General features: G+C 54.7%; 1 protein-coding gene across 9 annotated transcripts in view; it reads left to right on the top strand.

The window, feature by feature from the left end:
* Positions 1 to 21,290, top strand: part of DNM1 (dynamin 1) — a 44,034-nt gene extending 22,744 nt beyond the window's left edge. Inside the window, exons 11-21 of one of the 9 annotated variants that reach the window (XR_016038519.1) lie at positions 3,795 to 3,881; positions 5,834 to 5,904; positions 6,100 to 6,151; positions 8,648 to 8,761; positions 12,699 to 12,808; positions 13,700 to 13,811; positions 14,663 to 14,833; positions 16,096 to 16,311; positions 16,709 to 16,924; positions 19,067 to 19,103; positions 20,692 to 21,290. Coding sequence is in view for 5 of the 9 variants with exons in the window: in XM_055399240.2 (XP_055255215.1) it covers positions 3,795 to 3,881; positions 5,834 to 5,904; positions 6,100 to 6,151; positions 8,648 to 8,761; positions 12,699 to 12,808; positions 13,700 to 13,811; positions 14,663 to 14,833; positions 16,096 to 16,337; positions 16,709 to 16,924; positions 19,878 to 19,983 (1,281 nt within the window). In the remaining 4 variants the exon portion in view is untranslated. Of the gene's footprint in view, positions 1 to 3,794; positions 3,882 to 5,833; positions 5,905 to 6,099; positions 6,152 to 6,356; positions 6,369 to 8,647; positions 8,762 to 12,698; positions 12,809 to 13,699; positions 13,812 to 14,662; positions 14,834 to 16,095; positions 16,338 to 16,708; positions 16,925 to 19,066; positions 19,104 to 19,877 lie in introns of all 9 variants that reach the window. The other 8 variants (XM_088841129.1, XM_088841128.1, XR_008682393.2 and 5 more) reach the window with 8 other exon arrangements.
* The last annotated feature ends 552 nt before the right edge of the window (positions 21,291 to 21,842 follow it).

Raw genomic sequence — 21,842 nt, 5'->3', positions numbered from 1 at the left:
AATGAAATTAGCAGTATTGATTTCATTCTGATCATACATGATTGTTACCAAAATATTCAAACTGCACAGAGAATGCAAAAGTCTCTATAACCCCACAACCCTAGAGATAAGAACTGCTGGCAGCACTCCTTCCCTAAGTAATTACAAGTATTCACCTGTTTTAACCAAAGAGAGATCACACTGACCACACTGATCCATGAACTCTTCTTTTTTTACTGGATAGTATGAACTAAAATCCTTGCAGTAGCTACATAAAGACTATGCCCTTGAACAACTGTATTGTATTCCACTGTAGAAATATGTCATGATTTACATATTCAATATCCTATTGACAGACACTTAGGTTGTCTCAACTTTTTGTTTTTTGCTTTACAAACAATTCTGCAGTGAATAGCTTTATAAATGTATTTGTGTATTTATCCTGTTGTTTAGAGCAAATTTCTAGTGTAGAACTGGCTAGTCAACGGATGTAAATATTCACACTTTTGGTAACTTCTGCAAGATTTGCCCTCCAAAAAGTTTTAACCAATTTATTCTTCCAAACTATATTTTCTATACATAGATTTATGTACATTATTAGGTATTCACACTGTGAATATATTAGTATCCTGCTTTTTCTCCCAACATTTTGGTGGGTGTTATTACAAAGTCAATGTGAGCATTTTTAATGATTGCATAATATTCTATTGAATAGATTTATTAATGTCGTGGTTTATTTAACCATTTTCCTATTGACGAACACTGAAATTGTTTCCTGTTTTTCAACATTATAAATACCCTGGCAATGAATATCTTTGTGTATAAATAATTTTAATTTTCTTTCTCTAGGATTTTTTCCTTAGGACAGATTCCTCAAAGACTGATTGCTAGATATAAAAATTGTGAAACACTGCTGAATTGCATTCCAAAAAAGCAGTAATTAGGGTAAATGGTAATATGTTGGAAACAACCCAGATGTCCATCAAGAGGATATTGATTATAGATTATACAATGAAAGACTATAGTTGTTAAACGGGCAAGGGATATTTATTTCCCTTCATATGTCCTTCCACAATGTACTGTGGAGGGAAAAGCAGGTTTCAGAAAATAATGTATAGCATTTAGGGGGAAAGTAATATATAAAAATGATAAATATACAAAAAGTAAAATATAATAACCTACATAAATTATAAAGTTCTAAAGGCATAGTTATTAACCATTATTTTGAGAGGGCAAAGAACATAGGAATTTTTCCATTTCTACTTCACAAACTTCAGTCATATTCAGATTTCTTATAGTGAGTTGGTAAGTTTTTGTAAGCAGACAACCGATCAACAAAGACTTTAGAGAGGAAAGCTTATAAATTATTTATTTTAAAAATGCCTTTTGATTGATTTAATGCATAGTAGTTTTTTTGGTTTATATAGTGAAATTCACCCATCTTCGTCTTTTTTTTTTTCCTCCCTAAGTCTTCCAAATTTAGCAAACCCCTTCTGCTAATTATTCCTAGCCCTGCTGGGCTTAGAGTTTCCATCTCTGGATGAAATCTGGAGTTTACTGCCCAGCATAGGGTGTGCTGCTCAGTCCTCTCAACAATGCCAAGAGGGAAAGTGCTACTATTACCCCATTTCACACATGGAAAAACTGAGGTTTGGAGGGATCCAATCACTTTTCCAAGGACAGTCACCAGGGCAGGGGGCTGGCTTTGAACCCAGAGCCATGTGGCTCCACGGCCTGCATTCCTGGCTCCTAAACAGTGGGCTCCAGGCTGACTACCCTACTTAGCCAAGAACTGAGAGAGAAAAGATCCATTTTAAAAACTGGCTGAAAGTCCTGGAAATGCTCAGAGGCAGCCAGAATGGAAAAAGATGCTCAAAGGGAACAACTGCTCAAAGGGGCTGAGGCTGCCCTGTCACTTGTGACACGTGGAAAACTTGACAACTGTAGCATCCAGGAGGTTAGTGGGAGAACTGGTCATGCTCTTCGGCAAATTGCTCCCTCCTCCTCCCTCCCTGCCCCTACCGCAACCCTACCCTGGGAGGAAGCACTTGGGACCATCTCAGAGGAGGCTTTTCTGGTGGCCATGACTCAGTCTCGAAAAGGAATGACAGCACATCCTTGAGCTTTGTGGGGCAGCAAGGTCCACTGGACCCCTCCAGCCAGCATTTGTTTTTAAGCCCCTGGTCTCAGGCTGCGTCTCTCCCAGGTCCCCTGAGCTTGGCCACATGAGCCACACCCTTGGCACAGTCATGGGATGGTTGGGGGGATGTGGCATCTCTCAAGGCTGCTTCTCCTGGGCTGGCATCCAGGATGCTGCTTTCTTTCCCACCCTCTTGCCTCTCCTGAAAACCTCACCCCATCTCCGTGGCTTCCTTCTTGCCCTCAGAATCCCTACTTGTGACCCAGGCACACTAACCTTCAACTCTCTTCCCACATAGGGGGATCTGCCTGAGAGACCTGAACCAGGCATAGGAAGAGGGACAAGGTGTGGTCGAGTTTTGCCCAGCCTGAGCCCCGCCCAGCAGAGGAGCAGGTCCCTGGGAGTAGACTCCCACCCTCAGCAGCACAGCGAGTCCCCCTCTCTGAGAAGTTGCTGGTTCATGAGCCACAGGGCAAAGGAGCCCATATCCGCTCACCCTGGCAAGGAGGGCAGAGACATCCACCCTTCATTCATTCACTCATGCCTTCAACGTTGCCCTCTTTGAGCACCTTGGTGTGCCCAGCCCTGCCTCTGCCTTCAGGGCAGTTACAGTCCAGTTTGCTGAGGGAAGAGGGTGTGTGTTTCGGGGGGTGGGGGAGGGGACATAGAGGTTATCATGGCAGACTTTCTGGAAGAGGTGACATTCAACAGAATCTTGAATGGGGAGTCCATCTGGGTTTTGTCTAGAGCTTGACTGAGCTGGGGACAGAGTTCATAGGCCGAGGATTTGGAAAAATTTCCCTTCTGGCCTCAGGAGAAAGGTGCTGCTGAACTTTTACCCCAAAGGAGTGGGGCAGACACAGGCAGGCTGGCCAGCCAGCTCAGAGCCAGGCAAATGTGTCTGGGGGGTGGTAGTGCCAGGCCAAGGCATGCAAAGGGAAGCAGAGTCGGGTGGATTCTACCATGAGGGCCTGGGGCCCAACCAGGCCCCCCGCAGGGTACTGCTCATGCTGCTGGCCCCCCCAACTCCGCATGCCGCCCCACCCCCCATGCATGCCTGTGCCTCCCGCATGCCCCTTGTATGACTGTTGGTTTCCCCTGCCTCCCCTTCCCCTGGTCTGACAAGGAGCATCGCCTGTCCCCAGCCTGACTCAGGAGGCCAGCTGGCACCTTGGGCCCTGCCCTCCCCAGATTCTCCCCGGATAGTAATCTGCAGGCTGTTACCTGCCTGGTTCCCCACCTGAGTGTACCTGCAAGCCTTTGAGAAGGCAAAGGGTAGCCCTGAGGATGAGTGAATGTTTGGGGAGCTAACTGTGCCCCCAAACAAAGGCCTCAATCAAATAGGTCTGTTTCCAAGATGGCTGCCAGCAAGATGGCTGCCGAGGAGCAGGCTGATTCCCAAGGCACTTGTGCGCATGGGAACTACCAGCCCCCATGAAGTTGCCCAGGTAGGCTAGTAAAGAGGGCCCAGACCTGGGAAGACCCTTTAATTGCCATTTGGAACCCACGACTGAGGGAAAGGGGTGGCCGTGGCTTGGTGCCATCAGCTTCCTGGGCCCCCAAGTCTTGGGCATTCTGTGTCCCTCCAACCCCACCCTGGATTCTGGTGGACTTTGGGTGCCCCCTTCCCGTGCCCCCTGTGTACCTGGCTCTCTCCCCTGCCACCCTTTCTCAGCTCCAGCAGTACCCCCGGCTGCGGGAGGAGATGGAGCGCATTGTGACCACCCACATCCGGGAGCGCGAGGGTCGCACCAAGGAGCAGGTGAGCCCACTTGGCACTGCCCGCTCTTCCTTGGCCTTGAACTCCTGCCCCTGGGTTCACCTCCTTCTTCCCAGTTCGTCTCTTCTGTCTCAGTCTCTCTTACGCTTTCTCTCCCCATGTTAACTTTATGCTTCTCTCTTACTCTCTTTTATTGTGAGAAAAAAATACACATAACATAAATTTCGCTGTTTTACCCACTTCAAATTGTGCAGTTCAGTGGTTTTAAGGACATTCAGATTGCAACCATCACCACCATCCATCTCCAGAACTTTCATCTTCCTAAAATGAAACTCTGCCTGCCTCCACCTTAAATAGTCCCTGGCAGTCCAGTGGTGTAGACTCTGCGCTCCCAATGCAGGGGGCTCAGGTTTGATTCCCGGTTGAGAAACCAAGATCCTGCATGCTGCGTGGCGCAGCAAAAAAACAAAAACAAAAAACCATGACTCCCATCCCACCCTCTTCCCAGCCCCTGGCAGCCACCATTCTCCTTTCGGTTTCTATGAATTTGACAAGTCTCGGTACCTCATGTAAATGAAAGCAAACAACAACTGTCATTGTGTGTCTGGCTTGCTTCACTGAGCATAATGTTCTCAAGGTTCATCCGTGTTGTGGCACGTGTCAGGATAACTCTCCTTTTTAAACCTGAATAATGTTCCATTGTTTGGGTAGACCACATTTTGCTTATCCATTTGAGTTGTGTTTTTTTTTCCCCCACCTTTGGGCTACTGTGAATAATGCTGCTATAAACATGGGTGCACAAATATCTCTTTGAGACCTTGCTTTCAATTCTTTGGAGTTTATTCCCAGAAATGGAATCGCTGGATCATATGGTAATTCTATGTTTAATTTTTTGAGGATCTGCCGTAGAGTTTTCTACAGAAGTTGTTCCACTTTACAATCCTACCATCTGCTTCTCAACTTTCTATACTCTGGTCATCCCTCTTTGGGCCTCTCTCTTTTTCCTGTTTCTCTGGTCACCATACACCCCCTCATAGGCACCCTCCCTTCCTTTATGTGGTCATCTATCAAATACTCACTCATTCATTCAATGAGAGGCGTGTTCACTGAGTGCTCCTCTGGGTTGGGAGGAACAGAGGTAAGCAGGCCCCCTCGCAGCTCTCACAGAGCTCACAGGTGAGTCCTTTTTCCTTGTCCATCTCCCCGTCATCCTTCCGTCTATACCCACTTCTGGCTCCCAGTCGCCAGCCTCATCCTTATACACTCCTTCTTCACAATGGTGCTATCCTCAGTCAGTCACTTTTTTCAATTTTCATTTTGGCTGTGCTGGATCTTTGTTGTGGCACGCACAGGCTTCCCTTGCTGTGGAGCATGAGCTTGACGGCACGTGGGCACAGTAGTTAAGACACACAGGCTTTAGTTGCCCCACAGCATGTGGGATCTTAGTTCCCTGACCAGGGATCAAACCTGCATCCTCTGCATTGGAAGGTAGATTTTTAACGACTAGATCATTGGAGAAGTCCCAAGTATATGCATTTTAATGTTGTCATATATTGCCAAACTGCCTTCCAAGAAGGTGATACATGTTTATACTTCTCTGTGGCATGTCTTCCTACAATTGTGCCCACATTGGTCCCAATATTTATTATTAATTTGAGAGGTCAAAAAGGGTCTCATTTTAACTTACATTTCTTTGTGAACAAGAGGGAGCATTTTTTACGTATCCTTATTGGTTATCTGTATTTCTTCTATGGATTACCCATTCAGGTTCTTTGACTATTTTGGTTTGTGTTTCTTGTCTTCCGTTTATTGATTTCTAGGAACTCTTTATTTATTATGGATACTATTATGGATATCTTTGTTTATTACGGTTTATAGATTTATTTCTTATGGATTCTATATATGCTGCAAGTATGCTTCTCCCAGCTGTTCATGCATTTATAAAACTCTATGGTATCTTTTCCATTTGCCTGCTGACCTGTGTATCCTTGAAGGTCATGCTCCTCATCGATATTGAGCTGGCTTACATGAATACCAACCATGAGGACTTCATAGGCTTTGCCAAGTGAGTGCTCCTTGGTCAGAGAAGGTGACACTTTGTGTGACTGTGTGTGTGTGTGTGTGTGTGTGTGTGTGTGTGTGTGTGTGTAGGGCCCAGGCCTGCTGGGGCAAGCCTCTGGGTCTGGTGCCCGCTGAACAGTAGCAATGAAGCTGGGCCTCTGGAGAGAGGTTCTGGGACTCTTCCTTCTCTCCTCATCAGTGCTCAGCAGAGAAGCAACCAGATGAACAAGAAGAAGGCTTCAGGGAACCAGGTGAGTGAACTCCAGCGCCCCAGCCGGAGGGATGGAGGGTGCCGGACGGACGCCAAGCTCTGAGAGCCCCCTCCCCTGAGGGGAAGGGTCCCACAGGGGCCAGGGAGCGTGTCAGATGCCAGCCACAAGCCTCCCACTCTGCCTCAGTAACCCTCTCTCCTCTCTCCCGATGCTTCTCGTGGTTGCTATGGTTACCTCTTTGCAGGATGAGATTCTGGTGAGTACCAGGACTGGGGCTCTTGGTTTATATAGTGAGGGGGAGGAGGGGACCCATTTGTAGCGGGGATGCACAGGGGTCAAGAGGACACCTTTTGGTTTGAGCTGCTTGCACACAGCAACACATGGGTGTCCACACAGGCACTCAGGCCAGAGGCAAGGCTTAACCACCCACAGAGTCCTACCAATCTGTCCTTTGGTGTGCATGAGCTAAGCATCTCCTTCGTCCAGAGGGAGACCACATGGGCTGAAGTGGGCCAGAATGTTTGGCAGAGACCTGGTGTTGAGAGGAGCTCTTTAATATCCGTGAGATGGATGGATGAGAGCGAATGTTTTTGAGCAGGTATCCCTACCAGAGAGTTCAGGAAAGAGATGAATGAAGTGTCAAGAAGCCAGGGCCTCCTCACCTGCTCTGTCCTTCAGATCTCTGCTGAGACGCCACTTCTCAGCCCCCGTCGCACCCCCAGCCATAGAGTCTGAGCTTTTCCAGAGGCCACAGTGTCTTTGTGATAATCTCAGCGCTTGTGTGCTTACAGACATCATACCATTTCCCTCTTGAGTCCTCTGAGAGGAAGGGCTGGGTCTGTCTTGTTTACTAGTAAATCCTTAGCCCCCAGCGCAGTGCCTGGCACCCAGTAGGTGCTCATTAGAAGGAAGGAGTTCATGAATGCAATTTCCCAGGGCAGTTCGATTCAGCAGACACTCACTGGGGCCTACACTGTGCTGGCCCCTGGACAGGAGTCAGACTCTAGTCCTGCCGCTTGTAGGCTGGGCTTGCAGTCAGGCCCTAGGGGGAACAGGAGGTTCCCAGTGCCCATCTGGAAAGGGGTTTTGGATGAGCAGGGAGGAGGGCAGAGCTGCGGTGGCCGAGGGAGCACAAAGGCTGGGAGTCAAGGCAGGAGCGGGGCACAGAGGTCTGCGGGTCAGATGCTGGAGATAGAAGGCCAGGGTGTGGCATTCAGATTCAATTCCAAAGACAGTGACAAAATGCCGAGGGGGTCAGGCAGGGACAGGGTGGGAGAGCGCTCATGGAGGCTCCTGACTCTTTGTCCCCGTTAACCGCTAAGGCAGCTATTAGCTGTGATCTGCTGTGTGACTTGGGTTCTCCACAGGCTTCTCAGGGAAGCCAGAGAGGGTACAGGAGGACTGGGGGCAGGGCAGGCTTTGAGAGCCTCAGAAGCAGGCTTGACCCCAGAGGGCTTTCCTGCTAGCCTCAGTCTCCTCTGTCTTCTCTGGATGCTCAGGGGAGAAGCCAGGGAGGCCAGGGCTTGGGGGAGGGAGTGGAAGCAGCTCCCTCATCCTCTCAGTCTGGCCCGCCACCAGGGTCTAGTCGATGGCCCTGCCCTTGGACCAGAATCCACAGGCCCAGATCTGTGTTGATGGCTCAGGAGTCCCAGGGCCAGCTGTTTCCTGCTGTGAAAAGAGTCCTTTGCCCATTACTCTGGGTTTCCCCAGGGAAGAGGAGTCTAGGCAATTTGTGCTCAGCACCCCCCACCCCTGCCTCCCACTCTACCACCACCACCCCCAGTCTGGGACCTGGAGACAAAAACTCTTAGAATCCAACCTTCGTGTATTCATGCCACAAATATTTATTGATCACTTACTGTCTGCAGAGCACACTGCCAAGTACCAGGCTACACCAGTAGGCGAGGCAGACTGACATGAACTAATAATCACACACATACACACACACAGATTCAAAATCCCAGTCATCATTATAGAAGAAAACTTCAGGGAGTGATGAAAGATTATAATATGGGTTCTGATTATCCTGGGAGCCAGGTAGAGCCTGTCTGAGAATGTGACTTCTGAGCCTATACCCAGAGGATGAAGTCAGATTTGCCAGGCAAACAGGAGGAAGTGCTTTCTTGGCAAAGTCAACATCAGCGCATGCAAAGTCCCTGAGACAAGTCTTTGAATAAGCTGACTCTTAAGCTGAGAAGACATACTCAGGGTCATGTTGCCCAGTCAGCCACCTAAACTCAGCTCGCACACTTTTTAGTGCTGGAAAGCTCATCCCCTACCAAGGTCACCAGTTGCCTACTCAGATGGCTCCGACTGTCAGAGGCTCTTTATCCTGAACTGACCTCTGTCTTCCACTCTATTCACTTGTGGTTCAAACCAGGGCGGGTCTGGCCCCCACCGTCCTGACCAGCCAGGCCTCCAAGAGCTGAGGGAGGGGTGGCCTTTTGAGTGTCTCTCTTTGCCTACCCCGTCTTCCACGGGGAATCCTGGCCTCTGTCCAGTGACTTCCTGTCCCCCCACCACACCACCTTCCAGGTCATCCGGAAGGGCTGGCTGACCATCAACAATATCGGCATCATGAAGGGAGGCTCCAAGGAGTACTGGTTTGTGCTGACTGCTGAGAATCTGTCCTGGTACAAGGATGACGAGGTAAGTAAAGGGACACTTGTCATCAGGGGGTTTGTCTGGTGGCCAGAGTCAGGTTTAGATCCTACCACAGGCTTGGAGTGGACTGGACCACCAAACAGGAGTATTTGATATCTATTTCATTGATTGATTGACTTATTTTTGGCTGGGTCCAGTACTTAGCTGCAGTGCAAGGGCTTAGTTGCCCCAGAGCATGTGGAATCTTAGTTCCCTGACCAGGGGTCAAACCCACGTACCCTGCCTTGGAAGGTGGATTCTTAACCACTGGACCACCAGGGAAGTCTCCCAACAGGGGTATTTAAAAATCCCATCAAAGAGCTTTGAGTGGAGGTGGGAAGTAAGGACTGTAAGCAAGCAATTCTGGGGGTTCATCCAGGCGGGATGGGGAAGATGGCTTGGCCAGACGGGGGAGCTTGGGGGCTGAGCACCCTGGAAAGGGTGGGCAGGGGTGCTGAGCGTCCCTCTCTGACCCCACCAGGCCCGCAGCCTTCCTGTTTTCTTGCTCCAGGGCGTGCCTGCTCCTCTGTGGCCCCCACAGGCCCATGACACACACAGTCCAGCTGCCAGACACAGTGTTAACCCCTGCACCCCAGTCCCCCAGGCCCCGCAGTCCAAGCAAGATGCCCTGGGTGCCTCCAGCCAGAGGGTCCAAGACCAATGGGACCCACAGAGGCCCCACACCAAACCTCTCCCTGCCCGCCAGGCACAGACCTCCCTGCCACTTCCCTCCCCCTGCTGTTGGTCTCCTTTAAGAACCAGTCTATTTGGCTTCCACATCTGGATTCCAGAGGTGACCAAAGAGAGCAGGGAAGGCTGGGGTGGAGTGGGGAGGGGGGCGGGGGGGTGGCTTGTGGTAATGAACTCCAGCTGGCCAAGGAGTGGGGGAGGGGACCCTCTTCTTCCTGAGGGGGCCGTTGAAGGACAGCGGGGAGCAGAGCTTGGCGTGGTGGCCTGCGATTTTGGTCTCCAAGCCCCCCTCGGTGATCCCTGCCCCCCTCTGAGTTGCCCCAGGCAGGGTCCCCCTCCCCACTTTGGGCGGGCCCCCTCTGTCGTCACTGGCAGGGGCGCCAAGCCATCTGGACCTCATTACCCCAACCCTGGCCTCTCCCAGAGCCCGGGGCCCCTTGAAGGGATGGAGTGTGAGGTGGCGGGGCACGAGGGGGGTGGGGGTCGCTTCCTGCTCTGCCGCCCAGGAAGGCTCCCTAGACATGTGCCGTGGATGGGCAGTGGCAACTGCTGGCCCCCACGACTCCTGGTGCCCCTGTGCTGCAGTTCCTTACACAGGGCCGGGGGACATTGTGAGCTGGGGCTGAGGGCCAGCGACTGGCTACACTGTAGGGGAGGAAGAAGTGGATCTGAGAGGTCCCCCACCCCGTCCTCGTATGTGTGTACGTGGGGGGATGTCTTTTGGGAGCTTTGTATGTACATCTAAGTTGAGTCACGTGTGATGCTGGCGCTGTCTGTTGGGGTGGGAGTGGGGTGAGCAGAGAGTGCTGGGAGGTAGGGGCCTGGTGGACGTGGCGTGTGGGTGTTTGACAGGAGAGCGTTGGGGTTATAAGCATCAGGGCATGTTTGGTGTATGAGGGTCTGCATGTGTGTCTGGGGGCAGACCATGTGTGCTTGTGTTCAGTGTGGAGCACCGGTGTGTGTGAGGCGAGTGGGCTCTAGGAGAGAGGACGTGCGTGTGGGTGTTTGAGAATATGCAGTGTACGTACTGGGGACGCAAGGATGGGAGAGGACCAGAGTCCCATTGTGAGTGGGTGTGAGTGGGTGTGAGTGTGTGTCTGTGTGCGCTTGTGTGTGTGCGTGGGACATTGGATGTGCAATTTAAAACTTGAATGCGTGAATGTATGTTTCTGGGTTGGGGGGTGTTGGTGCTGAGGTGAGGGTGCCTGTGTGTGTTGGATGTGAGTGGATTTTTTTTTTTTTTTTTTTGCACTAAAACCGCTGGGGTCACAGAGGTGGTCCGGACAGCGGGGAGGCTGATCTGTCTCCCTTCTCCACCCAGCCACCAGCCATCTGCTCTTCAGGACTTGGATGGCCCTCTGGGCAGACAAGCGGTCGCCCACAGCCCAGCCCTCACTGACCCCCCGTCTTCTCAGTCTCCCTCCGCCACCCATCAGCACCCCCACCCCATCCCACAGCAGCGTGACTACCCCCACCCCCGCCTCCCTCGGTGCCTCCTCCCAGCCTCCACCCTGTGCCCCCCAAGCCCCCTGCCCCAGCTCCAGGCTCCGGTTGTGGGATGGCAGGCGGGGGTCGGTCCAGGTCTCCAGCGGCGGCGCCGAGGGTCTAACCCAGCCCAGCCTAACCAATGTGCAGACTACTGTACAATTTGGGAGTCCTGAACAGATAGTCTAAACACTGGGTAGACGGAGTGGAGGGGTCCCATGGTCCATCCAGGCAGCAGTGTCTGTCCATCGGGTGTGAGTTCGGCCCGTGTCCTGAAGATGCAAGGCCCCCCAGCCCAGCCCAACCGGTCCAGGGTCCCCTCTCTGCTCTGACTCCCCTTCTGCCTCCTTTGACGTGGCAGGGGCGAGCGGGAGCTGTGGCTGGGAAGGAGGGGCCTGGGGAGGGGGCCGGCCTGCAGGAAGGAGGAGGCTGCTCCTCACTGGGTCCAACCCCAGGGCGGGTGGTGGCGGGGCCTCCCTCGAATGCTTCCAGATGTTCCCTGGCCGTGTGTGCGACTTCCTCCTCTCCTCCCCCAGCCGCCCTCCAGGGCTCCCGGCCACCCGCCTGGCATAAAGAGGGCTTTATGTGGCTGGACAGCCAGGCGGGTGGGTGGTGGGTAGGGGCGGTCAGAGGGAGGTGGGTAGGAAGACACCAGGATGACGGGGAGCCGGGTCCTCCTAAACCCAGCGCCCCTACCCGACCCTGCCGCCCAAGATCCTGGGCAAGGCCCGGAGTCCTCCAGACCCACACCAACAGCCACCCCACCCCAGGGCATGGGCCCAGTGGAGTTGGGTGGGCTAATGGGGTACAGGCAGCAGACACCCTTCCCCTCCTCCCAGAGCCACATCCCCGGGTACCTCCTCTGAAGACCCCGGGGCTCTGCCCCTCTGTCTGTAGGACAGAGCAGCCTACAGACACATGTGCGCATAGGCCTGGCACCCGCATGCCACCCACAGATAAGCATAGCTCCTTCCAGACGATACAGATAAACCAGGTTCAGCCCGTTATGTAAACTATATGTACGTGTCCCAGAGGCACATTCGTGCAAGCACACAGATATTTATAATTGCTGCGCACACCTAAAAAACTGCACACATACAGACATGCTCACCCGCACGGTCGGACTGGCACCTCCTCAGGCACCGTCATGCACTCACAAGAACACACGGGCACAGGGACAATGGTGAGAGGGCACGTGCTCTGGCGGACATGGATTTGCACAAACACAACCCCATACATTGCACACACTCACCACCTCTAGGCTTGTGCTGTGTGTCTGTCTGATTGTTAACACATGGGAGGGGGCTGAGCCAGCCCTTTGAAGACGCCAGGCCCTGGTGGCCCCCACCTTTCCCTGTCTCTCCAGTCAGGAAATGAAGTCAGAGGCTTATCCAACGCGGGCCCCATTGGCCAGGCCGGGGTCGAGAGAGGCCGAGTGTGGGGGTCCCTGGCTGGGGCTGGCCTGGCTTGTATCCAGGGCTTGCTTGGGGCGGGATGTGGGAACCAAGCTCAGCCTCCCCACCCCAGGCTCTTGAGCTCTGGCACAGATGCAGAGCTGGTGGGAAGGGCTTGAGCCACGGTGTCCGGCAGGCCCAGGGCTCTGGGGCCAGGCTCTCACCAGATAGCGCCTGAGCAGTGCTAGGGGGCTGGTGGTCTCTAGTCCCAGGTGCCCACCCCAACCCCTCACCCCAGTGCAGAGCATCCTTACGGAGTAAGGGGAGGGCAAAGAACAGCGCCAACCTCACCATTCCTCCTTGCTCCCCCTCAGGAGAAAGAGAAGAAGTACATGCTGTCCGTGGATAACCTGAAGTTGCGGGATGTGGAGAAGGGCTTCATGTCCAGCAAGCACATCTTTGCCCTCTTCAACACAGAGCAGAGGTGCCTGCCTGCCCCCATGGCACACACAGATCCAGAGGGAGAGGCACCTGCCTGAGCCCCCCAGCAAGTCATTCACTTGACAAACATTTGTTGAGTTTCTACTCTGTGCTAGACTCATGTCAAGACCTCCCTTCCTGGCCTGTGCCCCCCGCCCACATTTCCTTTCTCCTTCCCACTTGACCTCCCTCCCTCTCCCCCTCTGTCTCTCCTTCCCTCCTTCCTCCCCTTCTGCAAGCACTTTGTTAGTAACTGTCCTGGGTAAGATACTGGCAGTACCAGGCCTCTCCCCTCCCAACCCAGGGCTGACTCTAGGGGCCTTTCTCCCATTCAGAGATGCAGGTTCAATACAGCTGCCAAGAGGAGAAAGCCAGGGAGGGGGCAATGGGGCTTGAGATCTAAACCAAGGACTGCACTGTCATGGGTGGCTCAGTCCCTTTCTAATAGAGTATGTTACTGCTCATTTCACTGAATTCTCACAATGACCCTAAAAGGCAGGAATTGTTACTATTTTTAACTTTTTATTAATTTATTTTGCTGTGCTGGGTCTTAGTTGCAGCACACAGGATCTTTGATCTTGTGGCACGCAAGTTCTCTAGTTGCGGCATGTGGGATCTAGTTTCCTGACCAGGGATTGAACTCGGGCCCCTTGTATTGGTATCATGGGATCTTAACCACTGGACCACCAGGGAAGTCCCAGGAATTGTTATTATTAACCCATCTTCTAGATGAGAAAACTGAGGCTGGGAAAGAGGAAGGGACTTGCCGCAGCTGGGAAATGAGAAAGCCAGGACTGGCCCTGCAGGCATGATGACCCCTGTCCATGCGTGCCGTTAACTACCAAGGTGAAGGGGCTTTGCCCTGTTTCCCCTCACCACCGGCCCCACCTTGCAGGAATGTCTACAAGGATTATCGGCAGCTGGAGCTGGCCTGCGAGACACAGGAGGAGGTGGATAGCTGGAAGGCCTCCTTTCTAAGGGCTGGCGTGTACCCTGAGCGTGTTGGGGTGAGTGGCAGGGGAGGTAAGGGAGGGGCAAGCTGCTTAAAATAAGGGGTCCTGCAGGGGAGCCACCCTCAGTGATGCCAAGTCATGCCATATTTTCAAGATATTGGGCTCAGAAATAGCAGGGATTCTCCCCCTTCCTTCCCCGGCGTGGGATCAGAGTTAAGCCCTCCTCCCATCCTTCTCCAATGCCGTTTTCCATGACCCTTTCTCTGCTGCAGATGGCATTTCCTGTATCTCTTTCGTACGATGGTGGTTTCTTGTGACTGCCCTCACTTTTCTCCCCTCTTTCACTGTGACAAAGTTGAGAGCTGCCTTCGAGTTGGGGTGTAGTGCCCAGATTGCTTACTTGGGCTCTCCTCTTTCCTCTCTCTGTGTGTCTGCTTCGGCTATGCTCACTGGTGGCGGCGGCGGTGGTGGCAATGCTGATGTGGTGACCTCTGTGGCTTCGGTGTGGGCCTCCCAGGACAAAGAGAAAGTGAGTGTGCGCCTCCCTCACCCTCTGCAAGGCATCTCTAGCCTAGGGCCAGATCTGACCAGGTCTTTAGAATCCGGAAGGGACCTAGGAGAGGTCCTTTTCCTAATTTACGGACTGGAAAAGTAAGGCAAATTCTAGGTACTAGAGTCAGAGCCAGGACGAAGCTGAATGAGGGTCTGGGGTGCTGAGAGGCACTAGGGTGGGCACTCGTGCCCAGAGACCCAGAGCATGGGGGAGCTGGTGTCTTATGCAGGCCACCAGTTTCTCTCTGTGCTCCAGCATTCTAGCCATCCTTAAAGGGGCTGGGACCCTGGGGATGCCTCGAACCTGGCTTTGAGGGTCCAGCCACCCTGATGCCCTCTGTTCTCAATGGCAGGCCAGTGAGACGGAGGAGAACGGCTCAGACAGCTTCATGCACTCCATGGACCCACAGCTGGAGCGGCAGGTGGAGACCATCCGGAACTTGGTGGATTCATACATGGCCATCGTCAACAAAACTGTCCGGGACCTCATGCCCAAGACAATCATGCATCTCATGATCAACAACGTGGGTTCACCACCGTGTGGGGGGCAGTAGGACCAGGGAAGTGGGTGGCCAGCTTGGCCTTGGGTAGACACAGGCCAGCCACATGGGACTGAATCTGGGGAGGGAGGCAGGGGTCCACGCTAGAGCTGTCTGACAGAAACGTCATGTGAGCTTCACATATTACTGCGTAAATTCACACAACCAAATTGTTCCAGACATGCTTAAATTTTTTTAGAAAGGGCTCAGAATCTGCATCTTTTGAGACCATGTTTTGAAATACATACCCCCCAGAACCACTTCCACCTATAGCTTAATGAAAAAAAATGGCCCTAGAGGAATTAGAACTGTGTTGAAATCTTGTGTTTACCACAAATTCCCTGTGTGATTCTAAGCAAACAACTACCCTCTTTGAGCCTATGTTTCCTTATTTGTAAAATATGGATAATAATAGAGAATTAAATGAGTATAAAGTGCATAACACAGTGCCCAGCATGTGATAGGTGCTCAATGTATATTTAAATAACAAATAAATGAGACCCAAGCCAATGGCATAAAAAACCTCCACAAATATTCCAGAGCCTGGACCAGGTAACATTGAGGGATTTTTAAGAACATTAACCCACCTCCTAAACACAGACTCGTATTTCACCCAGTCCTGGCACACATTCCCACCTGGTACTCAAGGGCTCAGAACATATTAAACTGTCATCTTCCTTATTTTGGTCCAGTGGAACATACAAGTCTTTGGAAAGGGTGTAACTACCCATTTTGGGCTTCCCAGGTGGCATTAGTGGTAAAGAACCTGCCTGCCAATGTAGGAGACATAAGAGACGCAGGTTTGATCCCCCTGGAGGAGGGCATGGCAATCCACTCCAGTATTCTTGCCGGGAGAATCCCATGGACAGAAGAACCTGGTGGGCTACAGTCCATGGGATCGCCAAGAGTCAGACACAACTGAAGCAACTTAGTATTCATTCACCTCATTTTACAGATGTGGAAACTGAGGCTGAATAAGGCTGAGTAATCAGTCCTGATGCGTGATATTAATAACCCCTGGGTGTCCCTCCTAGATCTATGACCTGAACAGTTCACTTTTCTTCTCTGGATCATCTGAGAAAAAGGGCAAGTGAGGGAGGGGGGGAAGCAAGGGGAGATCTCTAAGTTTAGGCAGTGGCAGAGCCCCATACCCGAGCTCCAATTCCTAGAAGGACCGGGGAGGGGAGGGCAAATTGGTTGGTACAGGCCTCGGGGTCCAACCCTCTCCTCTCTTTGCCCACTCGCAGACCAAGGAATTCATCTTCTCGGAGCTGCTGGCCAACCTGTATTCGTGCGGGGACCAGAACACACTGATGGAGGAGTCGGCCGAGCAGGCGCAGCGGCGTGACGAGATGCTGCGCATGTACCACGCACTCAAAGAGGCGCTCAGCATCATCGGCGACATCAACACGACCACTGTCAGCACGCCCATGCCCCCGCCTGTGGACGACTCCTGGCTGCAGGTGCAGAGCGTACCGACCGGACGCAGGTACCAGGGCCGGCTCCCACGGCCCCAAAGCCCCCCAGCCCGGGGCCCGCGGGAGGAGGGCCGGGACCGGGCAGTGGCGCGCCCGCGTCACCGGGGTGGCTCCCACCTGGAGCGAGGGGCGGAGCTTAGAGAGGGCGGGGCTTGTCGCGGGGCGGGGCTTGCCGTGGAGCGCTGGCTGCCGGGCGGGGTGGAGCAGGGAAGTTGGATCCTCTGCAGGGGGCGGGCTTAAACACCCGAGAGAACCCAGGGCCGAGAGGGGCGGGGGCTTGCGCGCATGGGCGTGGCCGGCACCAGGCTGCGGGCGGGGCCTCGGTGTGGGACGCAGCAGCTTATCTCTCCCCGGCTTGTCCTTCTGTTTCTGTCGCCCGCAGGTCACCCACGTCCAGCCCCACGCCGCAGCGCCGAGCCCCTGCCGTGCCCCCAGCCCGGCCCGGGTCGCGGGGCCCTGCTCCTGGGCCTCCGCCTGCTGGGTCCGCCCTGGGGGGAGCGCCCCCCGTGCCCTCCAGGCCGGGGGCTTCCCCTGACCCCTTCGGTCCTCCCCCCCAGGTGCCCTCGCGCCCCAACCGCGCCCCGCCCGGGGTCCCCAGGTGAGTAGGGGCTGAAAGCGGTGGCAGAGATCGCCGGGAGGGAGTGACCGGGAGGGAGGTGGGGCCGGATCCTGGAGCATCGGCCTGGGTCGCCAGAGCCGGGTCTCTCCGTCCAAGTCACTCGGACCGTGGGTGCCAGAGCCACCGGGGGTGTGGCCGAGGGCTGGCGGAGCCTGCCCCCAGGGAGCGCTGAGTCCCGCAGGTGGTCGTTTCTGGGAAGGGGGCGGTGGGGCTCATCCCACCTGCCCTCTTCTTTCCAGCACTTGCATGGCGCTTCCCTCCTTTCTCACTCTCTCTTTCCCCCACATGCATCCCTTCTTTCCTTTCTAGCCGCTCTCCTTCAATCTCCATTCCATCCTCTACTGCTGTCTCCCAGCCCCTAGGGAGCCTACCTCAGGTCTGAGGATCTGAACCCAAATCCTCTCTGGATGGGTAGATTTTGTTCACTTACACTCAGGGCTACCCTGGTGCCCCCACTTCCCCAGTCCTGAACCTTTGGACCTGTCCTCGAGGTTGTCCGGCCTCTGTCCCACAGGAAAAGAGGCCAGGTTGTGACTGTGTGATCAGCAAGGTGTGTGATATGTGTGTGTGGGCGTGCACACGGGTGTGAGAGTGTAAGAATGGCACCCAGGCATGTGGTAGGGCATGTAGCAGCTGGGAAAGGGGCCTGGGAACCATGGGAGAGCCTGATGGTTTTCTTCCTTCCCCTTGCCTCTGGCCCCACCCAGCCTGGACCAAGGTGGTGGGTGTGAGGGCAGGAGTGGGCAAAGGCTGCCTATTCCCAGAAATTTCCAGGGAAAAGGATTCTGTGTCATCCCTTGCCTTTGCCTTCTTGACCCATGACCTTCTTTCAAGGAAGGTCACTCTGCTCTAACTCAGTCTGCCCTGTCTGCACTGGCCATGTTCTCTGAGGAAGAACACATCAGACCAACAGCATCCATTTATGTTTCCAGATGGCTGGAAGGGAGGGCCATGGGTCTAACATCCGTGAATCTAAAATGAAGGACAGATGGGGCTTGCTCTGTGATGACCTGATGGCCAAGGTGAAGGGGTTAAAGCAGGCAGCATGGTGGTATTCAGGGACACTGGACTGGAGTAGGCCTTTAGGCCAGTCGCTTTCCCTTCCAGGGCCTCAGTTTCCCTTCTACGAAATGATATTTAACATTCTGCCTTCCCAGGGTTGGAGTCGGGATCAGGGGAGACAGCAACTATAGATAGAGATACCACATTAACTGGAAAAGTGGCCATAGAAACTCTCTGCCAACTTCCAACCTGAGTTCAGATCTCTAAGGGTATTTGAGATAGATGCCCAGGCCTGTGCTGAGGTGTGACATGAGAGCTGTAATATTTGGTACCTGCTACAACTCTGACTGACACATGGGAAGTCATGGCCTCAGGGAGAGAGCAGTCTGGGGAGCTTCAAGGCAGCTTGACTTCAGTGAGACCCCAGAGCTGATTGAGATAAGGTTCAGGTGGTGAGGAGCCAGGAAGGCTTTGGTGTAAGGAGCAGCAGGTGGGCAAAGGTTTAGTGTGGAATGCATTAAGAGCTGCTGGCAAGAGCAGAGTGCAGATAGAACGAGGAAGAATCAAAAAAGATTGCCCTGGGTGGGGTGGAGCAGGTTGGAGAAACTCCAAAGTCTGCTGAAGAGGTTGTCTTGTTGGGACTCAATGCCGTGGGCAGTAGGGAGCCACATAAGGCTCTTGGGTGGAGATGTGAGAGCTGGACCCTAAGAAAGCGAGGCCTGTCCCCTCTGGAGCAATGCAGGTGGCCCTCTGAGCACGCCAGGCACGAGTGTGCAGGGAGCTGGTGCAAATTGCCTCCTGTGTGTGGGCAGACGAGCAAGCTTCTGTGTTGTGACCGCAGCCCTGCGTGTGCTTCAGTGTGCCCATTGGCTGCATGCCCCAGACCCACGCTGCACGTGCCACCAGCCAGCAAGGTTGCTGGGCCTTGGTGGGGTGGGGGTGGGGGGCGGTGTATGCGTGTTGTTTGTGGGCATGTGTGTCAGCGTGTGCATGCAGGGCCGTGGGGCCTCACCGCATGTGTGTGCACGCCCGGGCGTGTGCGTGTGCGTGTCCCCCAGCCCCAGGCCCCGCCCCATCCGTGCGTGTGAACTGCCATGTTGATTTCGTGCTGTCTTTCAGAATCACTATCAGTGACCCCTGAGGAGTGTCAGCCACGGTAGGTACAGGCCTCTCCGCCTGCTGCATGAACGGTGTGTCTGCCCCCTGCCGCACCAGCTCCGCACTGCAGGGCGCACCTGGGACCTCAGAGGCAGGACCCCCCTCCCTCTCCCTTCTGCAGCTCCAGACTTACTCTTTCCTCTTCCTGTCCTTGCTGCCAGCTGGCTCTCTCACCTCCCTTCTCAGCGAGCCTCGGGACTCAGTGCCGCCGCCCACAAGCTCCTTGGCAAGAGCCTGGGGAGGTCCTGGGTCAGGCTCCACACCCAAGCTGGCAGCCCCCCGGGGTGCCCTCTGGAGCCATCAGAAAGAGCACAGAGCTCATGGTTCACGGTGTCAGGAGCAGGGAGCTTGGCGAGAGTGGTGTGTAGGGCTGGACTCAGGAGGCAGAGAGGCCTTGGAACCTCACCCTGGGGTGCCAGACTCCTTCCCTGACCTGAGTGAACCCTGCTGCCCGGACAGGGGCAGCCGGCTCCCAGCCAGGGAGCTCTTCAGACCCGAAGAGCTTCAGGGCAGGGGAGGTCCAAGTCCCACCTCCTCAAGCGTGCCAGCAGCTGAGCAGCAGTTGGGGGTGAAGACTCTGATGGTTGAATGTTTTAGGAGGGCCTGGTGTCCCATCCACACCGTCGGCCCAGAGCACACCTCATAGGCAGGCAGGTCTCACAGCCCCTTCCTCGGCCTCTGTGGTCTCATCACTCCAGCGTGCTCCTCGGCCCCAGGTGGAGCATGCTAGGTAGCCCGCAGGCTCCCTGAAGCCTGGACCTGTTGCTCCTAGGTGTGACCTACCCTTTTCGGCCAAGGGGGTGACAGTGTCTGCGGACTTGGGCGAGTCGGCTTCTCTGAGTTCCACCCCAGCTGGGCCCCCTAGACTCGCCCAGTGAGCCCACCGGCCGCTCTGCACCTGCGCTGACTCTTGCTCTTCTGCTTTTCCCCAGCAGGAAGGGCCCAGCCTCACCTACACGACCTGCGGCCCCCCGACCAGCTGAGGCTCCCCTCTTAGACTTATAAGCCTATGGCCGCTGGCATCCGGCCGCCTGCCCTCCCTGCCTCCCCAGGGGGACTCGCGGGCTTTCCGCCCACCCAGAGGGGCCTCCAGTGCTCCCTCCAGCCATGCTGTTAGCTTTAGCCTCCTGGTTCGAACAGTGTTCTTTTTTTTCCTATCTTTCGCCATCAGGCCTGGGGGCTGTTGCGTGGGGCTCACGGTCCCACACCCGCTGAGGCTAGGGATGGCCCCAGGCCAGTGGGTTGAAAAACATGGGAGGGGAGACCGGAGAAGAGGGATGTCAGAGGGGGCCGAGCACGTGTCTGGAGCTGTGGGTGCACTGCCTGGTGGCGTGTGAGAGAGCAGCCTGAGTGGTGGGGTGGGGCCGCCCCCAGCTTTACCCCAGGCCCCCGTGAAGCTCTGGCCCCTGCCCATCTCCAGTTTCTTCCCTTCCACCTCCCCCTTCTCGTCTCTCTCCTCTCTTCCAGAACCCTTGCCCATGCCCTCGTCTCCCCCCACCACCTCCGGGCTTGGCTGCCTTTGCCTTACCAGCTCTCTCCCGCTTTTCTCTCTCCCGTTCTCTCTTTGCTTTCTCTCCAACTGCCAGCCGATCGGGTCAGGCAAGTCCATCCCGTCCTGAGAGCCCCAGGCCCCCCTTCGACCTCTAACCAGATCCCTCCTATTCCTCGGAGAACTCCCTTTCCAAGCCTGCCTGGACGGCTGTTCTGTGACTTGACAGTGGCTACCCAGCCCCAGAGCCTGCCCTCCACCTGTGACTTAGTCTGCTGTAGTGGTGAGCCGACACATCCAGGCGTGACATTGGTGAAACTTTGTGCCCCTCTGTGGTCTTGCTCCTGCCCCGCTCTATAAATATCTATAAATACTCATATATATATACACACACAAACGTATCTATGGCCAAGCCTCACCTCCAGTGTCAGGAACCAATCACCGTGCTGTCCTTGAGAAGTCTTGTGGCCCAACTACCAGGGAACACCTGTCACCCTGACATCCCCTCCAAAGCGTGCCACCTCCAATAAGCCCGTGTCATGCCCGGCCTGTGGACAGCCAGCGCCCCCTCTGCCATCCTCCTGTCCCAACTCCCTCCTTGAGCGTGGGGGTGCTGTGCTGGCAGCTCTATGGTTCTCTGACCGCTACCAGTCTTGCTGTCTCTCAGCTGAGAATAAAACCCATTTCTGGACGACGGGGAACAGCGTGTCCTCTGCGGCCTTGTGTTCGCTGTGGAGCTTGGGGGGAGGTTAGGGTTTAAACATTGGGGTGAAGGATGGGGGAGGGCCCAGCTATCGATACGATGCTTTAAGATGTTGGGGAGCGGGGAAAGCCCCATCCTTTCCGAGGCCTACTGGGAAAGCACCTGGAGTCAGCTGATCCTGCAAACCCTGCTCTGGCCACCAGGGGGCCCGGGAGGAGAGGCGTGGGCCAGGCAGGCACTGTGGAGGGACAGGGTGATGGAATGGAAAACACTTGGGCCAGAAGTCAGCACTTGGTGCTGTGGCGCTCTGCTTTCCCTCCCTGAGATCAGATCCAGTTTCTGAGTTACTCCGCTATTAAGGCAGGACGGCCCCTGAGAGCCTCTTGGGAGTCCCCCTGGGGTCCCCCAGGCTTCACCAGGCAGCAGTGGGTGACAGGCCTCAAAAGATCTCTAACAGCCCCGCTGGATGTGCCCAGACACCCTGGAGATGGGCACAACCAGAAGCCTGCCCTCTGTTGGCAGGACCCACTCCCTGTTCAGTGCTC

This window comes from Moschus berezovskii, chromosome 11, assembly GCF_049115385.1.
Source record: "Moschus berezovskii isolate FMDL1 chromosome 11, NW_MosBer_1.0, whole genome shotgun sequence".
Classification (NCBI taxonomy): Eukaryota; Metazoa; Chordata; class Mammalia; order Artiodactyla; family Moschidae; genus Moschus; species Moschus berezovskii.
The sequence above is the reverse complement of the archived record's forward strand: the minus strand, read 5'-3'. Positions and strand labels throughout refer to the sequence as shown.